Source organism: Brachyhypopomus gauderio, chromosome 12 (genome assembly GCF_052324685.1).
Source record: "Brachyhypopomus gauderio isolate BG-103 chromosome 12, BGAUD_0.2, whole genome shotgun sequence".
In the NCBI taxonomy this organism is placed as follows: domain Eukaryota; kingdom Metazoa; phylum Chordata; class Actinopteri; order Gymnotiformes; family Hypopomidae; genus Brachyhypopomus; species Brachyhypopomus gauderio.
In genome coordinates, this window is record NC_135222.1 from 17,239,570 (window position 1) to 17,248,602 (window position 9,033).

The 9,033-nt window shown below is 45.9% G+C and overlaps 1 protein-coding gene across 8 annotated transcripts in view; it reads left to right on the forward strand.

The window, feature by feature from the left end:
• Window positions 1-7,822, forward strand: part of mcf2l2 (MCF.2 cell line derived transforming sequence-like 2) — a 64,425-nt gene extending 56,603 nt beyond the window's left edge. For 5 of the 8 annotated variants that reach the window (XM_077023381.1, XM_077023379.1, XM_077023380.1 and 2 more), the window contains 3 exons: window positions 245-360; window positions 1,313-1,428; window positions 3,965-7,822. In XM_077023381.1, coding sequence (XP_076879496.1) covers window positions 245-360; window positions 1,313-1,428; window positions 3,965-4,199 — 467 coding nt within the window. In that variant the 3' untranslated portion in view covers window positions 4,200-7,822. The remainder of the gene's footprint in view (window positions 1-244; window positions 361-1,312; window positions 1,429-3,964) is intronic. The other 3 variants (XM_077023382.1, XM_077023383.1, XM_077023385.1) reach the window with 2 other exon arrangements.
• Window positions 7,823-9,033: the final 1,211 nt, after the last annotated feature.

A 9,033-nucleotide genomic window follows, 5' to 3' on the forward strand; every position in this document is an offset into this window, starting at 1 on the left:
TATCCTCAAGCTCCTACTGGACAGTGCTAATTATCCTCACATTCTTACTGGACAGTGCTAATTATCCTCACATTCTTACTGGACAGTGCTAATTATCCTCACATTATTACTGGACAGTGCTAATTATCTTCACATTCCTATTGGACAGTGCTAATTATCCTCACATTCCTATTGGACAGTGCTAATTATCCTCACATTCCTACTGGACAGTGTTAATTTTGCTCACATCTCCTGGTTTTTTAAGGCTGGACACAGCGGCGTTTACCCTCGATGGACACTGAAGACTTTGAGACCATCCCATCCAGTACTGAGGAGCTCTCGAATTCCTCAGAGGGAGAAGAGGACAACAGTATCAAAAACGTAGGCTGTGTTCAGTTTGTTCTGTCCTGCAGTTTAGGTGCAATTCCAAAGCCTCTTTCCTCTGAACCTCCCTCAGTCCCTTTACTGTGCAGGCGAGAGAGAGAGAGAAAACACCCCTTTAATGATATTTTCTGTCTGTGATGCTGGTTATCAAGGCTGAGGAGACTTGACATTTAATAGACCAAAAGCAAAAGAGATTATCCTTCTGCGGGCCCTCCCGTAGACTGAAATGCCTGTACGTTTTCTTCTTGCCTAATCTGCCTGATGGATGAGACCGATAGATCCGCTTAAGAAAAGGGGCTCAATCAGAGCACTATAGCAAAGAGTCGGAATACATCTGAATTGGCCATGAGCAGTAATGCTCCTTTTTTAATTCTCATTTCCTACCACTAGAGGGTGCCGTTTAACGGCCTAAAGCTTAAATAGGTTTTGAAAGAACTTAAGCCACATTGAATCTGGAGAGGTTCTCAGCTTTGATCATCCTTTCACACCATAGCCATGTGCTTAGCATTCATTGGAGCCCTGAGCTCCACGTGTCCTGTCCGCTGTGAGGCACCTGAGCTCCACGTGTCCTGTCCGCTGTGAGGCACCGTGGTTCACGTGTCCTGTCCACTGTGAGGCACCATGGTTCACGTGTCCTGTCCGCTGTGAGGCACCGTGGTTCACGTGTCCTGTCCGCTGTGAGGTACCTGAGCTCCACGTGTCCTGTCCGCTGTGAGGCACCTGAGCTCCACGTGTCCTGTCCGCTGTGAGGCACCGTGGTTCACGTGTCCTGTCCACTGTGAGGCACCGTGGTTCACGTGTCCTGTCAGCTGTGAGGCACCTGAGCTCCACGTGTCCTGTCCGCTGTGATGCACCGTGGTTCACGTGTCCTGTCCGCTGTGAGGCACCGTGGTTCACGTGTCCTGTCCGCTGTGAGGCACCGTGGTTCACGCGTTTCCTCCTTTGCCAGGGGGAGCACGACCACTTTCAGGTGCAGCTGACGTACGAGAGTCGAACACCACAGGACCTGCAGCTGGAGGCAGGAGACCTGGTGCAGTTCCTAGAGGAAGCTGACAATGGCCACTGGTGAGAGCTGAAGGACACACACACACACACACACACACACACAGACATGCACACACACCCATATACACAAATACACACACACAAGCCCACACACATATACACACACAGGCCCACAAGCACATACACATACAGACAAAAACACCCAGCTTCTATTGTATCTATAGCCAGTTAGCTCTTACTATGAATGATTTTACTGCAAACTGTGTTTAACCTCTAAAGACTCTCTGATTAGCCATTCATTAGTCAGAGGTAACGTACAAGCAGTGAAGCTATTACAATGGTAGCACTAAAATGTTTGTTTTAAATGTGTAGTCCTGAATTAAAAGTTAATTTAAACTAAGCTGAAGGCAGACCACATCAGCCATGTTTCTCGGTTAAACATGTGTGTACAAAACTACTGGAAACATAGTGCTAAAATGAATAATAGATCACTACACTCAGTTTAACTCTGCACTGCTGTAAGCAGTGCTGGTCTGGAAAATCGCCTCCAGAATTCATTATGCCTCCAGAATTCATGGTGCCCGATGGCTGAGGGTCTTTCAAGCTCCACATGAGCTTCTAATGCGCTTTTATGTGGGTCTCTAATACCCAATGAAATTAAAGCAGTGCTAAGAAATGGCCTTGAAATACACTATAAATAAAGCTCTTATTTCATCAGCTCATGCATAATTCATCTTTCAATCTGTCTTCAATCAAGTTGCATCTTTGAGTTTTTAAGTGTTCGAGTGTCTCACAGCTTTCTTCACCCACACTTCCCCCCCTCCTCAAAATAAAAAGTTCTGAGGACTTTCATGGATGCAAGTCAACATGCAACACTCTGAAATCTTCAGGGACTTCGCCAGAGTTTATGTGCCTGTGTTCACACGTTGAATCGCAATGTTCTCCAGAGATGACACATATCACTCAGAAGTGTTTTCATAGTGAGAGTGTGAATGTGAATATAAATGTGTTTGTGTGTTTGGTTGTGTGTGTGTGAGAGTGAGAGAGAGACAGATTTCTACATATTCATTCTGACATATAGACCGGGTGATAGTATGTTGCCTTCATGTGAGTGTGTGTGTGTGTGTGAGACAGAGAGAGACTAACATTTCCACATGTTCATTCTGACATATAGACCAGGTGTTTGTAGGTTCCCTTCCCAAATTTGGTGATGTAGGAACCTAAGCCTGCCAGTACAGGAGCATGGCACTGAAGTTAATCAGAGACCCGTCTGGGCTGATCACCCTGTCAGAGCTGGCCTCTCAGTCAGCTGATCACCCCGACAGAGCTGATCACCCCGACAGAGCTGATCTCCCTGTCAGAGCTGATCACCCTGTCAGAGATGGTCTCCCTGTCAGAGCTGGTCTCTCAGTCAGCTGATCTCCCTGTCAGAGCTGATCTCCCTGTCAGAGCTGGTGTCCCTGTCAGAGCTGGTCTCCCTGTCAGAGCTGGTCTCCCTGTCAGAGCTGATCACCTCAACAAAGCTGATCACCCCGTCAGAGCTGGTCTCCCCGTCAGAGCTGGTCTCCCCTTCAGAGCTGGTCTCCCCGTCAGAGCTGATCACCCCGTCGGAGCTGGTCTCCCTGTCAGAGCTGATCACCTCAACAAAGCTGATCACCCCGTCAGAGCTGGTCTCCCTGTCAGAGCTGATCACCTCAACAAAGCTGATCACCCCGTCAGAGCTGGTCTCCCTGTCAGAGCTGATCTCCCCGTCAGAGCTGATCACCCCGTCAGAGCTGATCACCCCGTCGGAGCTGATCTCCCTGTCAGAGCTGGTGTCCCTTTCAGAGCTGATCTCCTTGTCAGAGCTGATCACCCCATCAGAGCTGATCACCCTGTCAGATCTGGTCTCCCTTTTAGAGCTGATCACCCCGTCAGAGCTGGTCTCCATGTCAGAGCTGATCACCCTGTCAGAGCTGATCACCCTGTCAGAGCTGACCACCCCGACAGAGCTGGTCTCCATGTCAGATCTGGTCTCCCTGTCAGAGCGGATCACCCCGACAGAGCTGGTCTCCATGTCAGAGCTGATCACCCTGTCAGAGCTGACCACCCCGACAGAGCTGACCACCCCGACAGAGCTGACCACCCCGACAGAGCTGATCACCCCGTCAGAGCTGATCACCCCGTCAGAGCTGATCACCCCGTCAGAGCTGGTCTCCCTATCAGAGCTGATCTCCCCGACAGAGCTGATCTCCCTATCAGAGTTGATCTCCCTATCAGAGCTGATCACCCCGACAGAGCTGATCACCCCGACAGAGCTGATCTCCCTATCAGAGCTGATCTCCCTGTCAGAGCTGATCTCCCCCGAGCTGTCCTCACTCAAGCAGCCCAGGGTTCTGATGCAGATGGAGGATTAGGCCAGGGACAATCAACAAATGTTTCCACAAAGTCGTACTGAATATGCCTGTAGTTAACCTGCATTGCACGCTGACAAGGATGAACCCTGTATCAGTGATATGGTGCAGTCAGTGATATGGTGATATGGTGACCCTGCGAATGCCCCTGAGGCCTTGTTTTATCTCTGCCATTAAAGCTCATATTCTCTCTCATGTTCTAGGCTAGTCAAGAACCTAATTACTCTGAAGACAGGGCTGGTCCCGCCCACCACCCTGCGGCCAGCAGCAGGGGGCGGGGTCTCTTACAGTAACACTGGTATTCACTCTAAGCCATCCAGGGTGGAGATGAAGGGGGTGCAGGGGACCCTCACATCACCCCCCACTGAGCTCAGCTCCAAACACACTGCATGTTCAACATTACACAAGCCATGTTGTCCTGATGGTAGACGACTGTAACGTGTTATAGTATGGGGCATGTGTAGTATGGGGCATGTTTTATAGTATGTGGCATGTGTATTATGGGGCATGTGTATTATGGGGCATGTGTAGTATGGGGCATGTTATAGAATGGGGCATGTGTATTATGGGGCATGTTATAGAATGGGGCATGTGTATTATGGGGCATGTTATAGAATGGGGCATGTGTATTATGGGGCATGTGTAGTATGGGGCATGTATAGTATGGGGCATGTGTAATATGGGGCATTTGTAGTATGGGGCATGTGTAGTATGGGGCATGTGTAATATGGGGCATGTGTAATATGGGGCATGTGTAGTATGGGGCATGTGTAGTATGGGGCATGTGTAATATGGGGCATGTGTATTATGGGGCATGTGTAATATGGGGCATGTGTAATATGGGGCATGTGTAATATGGGGCATGTGTAATATGGGGCATGTGTAGTATGGGGCATGTGTAGTATGGGGCATGTGTAGTATGGGGCATGTGTAATATGGGGCATGTGTAGTATGGGGCATGTGTATTATGGGGCATGTGTAGTATGGGGCATGTGTATTATGGGGCATGTGTATTATGGGGCATGTGTAGTATGGAGATCACTTGCACCCCCCTTTGCTCAGATACAGTACAGATGAACACCTGTATAGCACGACCTGTATAGCATGACGACCCCTCTGGCATGAAGTCCTTCCTTCTGGCTTTGTGGTGCTCACTGCTTCATAGTGTTCACTGCCTCAGTCTCATAGTGTTCACTACCTCATAGTGTTCATTACCTCATAGTGTTCATTACCTCATAGTGTTCACTACCTCATAGTGTTCACTACCTCATAGAGTTCATTACCTCATAGTGCTCACTACCTCATAGTGTTCATTACCTCATAGTACTCACTGCTTCATAGTGTTCACTGCTTCACAGTCTCATAGTGTTCACTGCCTCATAGTGTTCACTGCCTCACAATCTCACACTGTTCACTGTGTCACAGTATTGCCTGTCTCACAGTGTTCACTGTCTCACAGTATTGCCTGTCTTACAGTGTTCACTGTCTCACAGTATTGCCTGTCTTACAGTGTTCACTGTCTCACAGTATTGCCTGTCTTACAGTGTTCACTGTCTCACAGTATTGCCTGTCTTACAGTGTTCACTGTTTTACAGTATTGCCTGTCTTGCAGTGTTCACTGTCTCACAGTATTGCCTGTCTTACAGTGTTCACTGTTTTACAGTATTGCCTGTCTTACAGTGTTCACTGCCTCACAGTATTGCCTGTCTTACAGTGTTCACTGTTTCACAGTACTCTGCTTGCTCGTGTCATAATGAGCTGCTTTGCAGTTTCCTGATTGGCTCCTGACTGGCTTAGCTAAGGCTATGGAGGATTACTGGTTCTCCAATCAGAGCGGGGTGTGTTGCTCAGATCCATCAGACTCGGTGCTTCCTCAGACCAGCCTCCAGCACTGTGTGCTGTTTTCTCTACACATTGCTGTAACATTTACAGTGGTCTGATGTTACTTTTGACCTTGTACTTTTGACCTTGACCTTGTAGCCATGATAAATATCATTATTATTTTGCTTGACTAGTATTTTCATCTTGCCCTATCTGACTGATGCTCTGAGTATAACAGCCCAGTCTTCCTGTAATGGCCCCGCCTACACCTGCCTGCTGCTTGGCTCCTCCCTGTGCTCTCACATCTCCAGACGCCTCCATAGGTGACCTACTTCTCCTCTTGTCCTCTTTCAGACATCTTCAGCGACCTGTGCACCGCTGCACTCACAGACACTGAGGAGATGGAGGACAGTGTCGTGAAGCACTCGTCTGAACCCTGAACATGGGCCCCGGGTTTGGGTTTGGGTTTTTCTGTTTTTTTTACTTGTCTTACAATAGCCCCACGTTTCCATGAGTTCCCGTGTGTGCAACGTGGGAATACTGCTGCTCAGGACGAACCAGCACACTCTGCTGCTATTCCCAGCCACACTGACAGGGGGCATGCTAACGCACTGGGAACTACTGCCACCATGTCTAGCCTTTGGAGCAGCTTCTTCAGTTGCATTGGAAGACGTGGGCCAATCAGCTGCCACCGCTGGATGTGGTCGGCCAATCAGCCATCGCCACTGGCTGTGGTCAGCTAATCTGCTGTGTCTATGATGACAAACAACATGTTCAATCACTTCATCAAAGAGGACAGTGTCTATGACAGGTTTCAGTTACTGGCGTCAGTGCAAGGCCTAATGAACCAGTCACCTTGCCTTACCATGACCAGGTGAAAAGGATGATGGAGAATTGTAGGAGAGGTAGGCACTGCACAGCATGGCCGCCCATCAAGCGCTGCCCCGCCCATGACCACGCCCATTACCACGCCCACTGTCCCACCCAAAGAGGCCTGATCACATTACAACTACGTCCTGCTGAAAATTACCCTGCAGAATTTTCTCATAGATTGGATGTTTTTTACTTCTTTGTCAATATATTGTTTGTTTATCAAATTCACTGAAATGGAAAAAATAGCAATTGTAAGAAAATTACTTTTTTCAATTTATTGGTCAGGAAAGCAGCACTTTTTGAAAATAGCACTCTTAACTGTATGTGTATTATATAAGGGTTATGAGCTTTTTATATATTGTTTTGTTTGTTATATAAACATTCATCTACGCATAGACTATTTCTCAAAACTCTTTTGTTTGTTTTGAATGTATTCATCCAAGGCCCTAGTTTACCTTTAAGTATTATTTTATTCAATCTTCTCAATATTTTAATCTGTATTTCATGATTGTATAAGTAGTCCAAATGTACTGTAAGAACACAAAGTGTTGCTGTAGGTGATCGGATCTGGATATTTTACACTCTTTGTCATGCAAGCTTAAAAGATTCAACTTTTGGACAAGAGATAAAATGAGAGGTAAAATTATCAGGTAAACAATCAGATAAATGACGGCCATCATTCTTTTATATTACTTCAGTCAGAATGAATTATTTGGAAAAACTGACACCGTTTCATGCCGTAAGAATGACATTCCCACTGAACACAGACTAAAGGGAAATTCATTTAAAAATGTCCAAAGGATTTTTAAAAAAGAGACTCTAATTTTGATTTTCCCAAGATAATATCACTTCAGTAATATTTTTTGTGTTATTCTTTTTTTATGACAAATTCTAAGCACAAAAAATAAGTGTAGAGTGTAGTTTATTGAGGTGTCATTAATATTAATATACTGTTATTAATATACTGTTATTTATTAGGAAGACAAATTTGAATGTTTCATACAGTCAGTATCAGTGGAGAGATAAGTATGTATTACATTCTACATTCTACAATTTAAAAAATATATATGCAATGTTAAAGACTGCGTTTATGACCTTTTCATAGATCCATCATGTTAGCGCTGTATGGAAGTGCATCTCTGCAGTTTGCCAATTTTAACACCCCAATGCAGCATATCAACTGATCAGAACTGGATTTAAACTGACTGATGTTGGACTTAAACCTGGATTTAAATCAATTGGTGTTTTAACCCTGATCTCGCAGTTTGTCTGTCACAAACAAATAAAGTTTAACAGCTCAAATGCTGCTGCTCTTAGAACACCAAACTTGAGCTGTTGTTTTTCCTCAGTGTAATAAAACTCCTGTTTGGGTGATTTTGATTGATTGATTTACTTTTTTTTTTTTAAGAACTGTTGCTTATACAGATGGACTGCTTAATATAGAAAAGATGAACATTCTCCAATCTGCTGGAAGGCAAAGTATCTCCAAGTGCCAAAACATATTAGTGAGGAATCTCATTCACTAAGCTACTCTGATGGTTAACGTAATAAAACACAAAGCCAGTGTCAATTTAATTGCACCCTTTTTTCTGCAGAAAGCAAAGATGATGATTCTGAAAGATGGCACTAGCATTGGAGATGCCTGCTAGATCGAGATACCGGTGTGCCTGCTGCGTTAATGCCCTGGCAAAAGAGTGACTGTCTTCATGTCAAACAGTAAACACTTTTTCATTCCCCAAAGGAAATCTGGGTGCTCGAGAGTCTTTTGATGTGTCAGAAAGACAGCGGTGACTTTGTGAGCTCTGTGGGAGAACGGGCATCTCTGCCACATGGTGGTTTAGCCCGTGTCAGCCGAGCCTGGAAGAGACTAGGAGACTGACAGAAGGGACACGGGGCAAGGCTTGCTTCAGGAGACTTTGTTCTACAGAGAAGGCCTTTCAAGCTTCAGCGTGACTATAAGGACGGGAGAGCACTCAGCATAAAGGGCTGGATGTGACACACATTCAGAGAGAGGCTTTGGTGTGTGTGTGTGTGTGTGTGGGGGGGGGGGGGGGGGGGGGATTATACCTTCCTGGCACACGCACGTTAGTGTGTCCTTCAGGCTGGGCAGGGTTTCTGGAGGCCCTTCTGAAGCCAGTCCCAGACAGCCTGTGAGGAACTCATCACTGCCTCAGGAACCATCCTGCTGGTGAGCTGGAGCTCAACAAACCTCCAGACTCCCAAAAGGTGCTCTTGTAAAACAACAACAACAACAACAGAGAGAGAGAGAGAGAGAGAGAGAGAGAGAGAGAGAGAGAGAGAGAGAGAGAGAGAGAGAGAGAGACAGAGAGAGAGAGAGAGAGAGAGAGAGATAGATAGACAGACAACGAAAATTGCCTTTTTCTTTCTGTAATGATAAGGGAGATATACAATTTTGTTTTTCAGAGATCAGTCCTGTGGTGTCTCTTGGCTTAAGATTCTATTCTTTAAGAGCAATGAAATTACACCATGGGCTAATGAATATTTATTCTGCACATACTTATTGCTTTATGCACTTTCACAGTTTCACATATTTCACATAATATACTTATAATATACT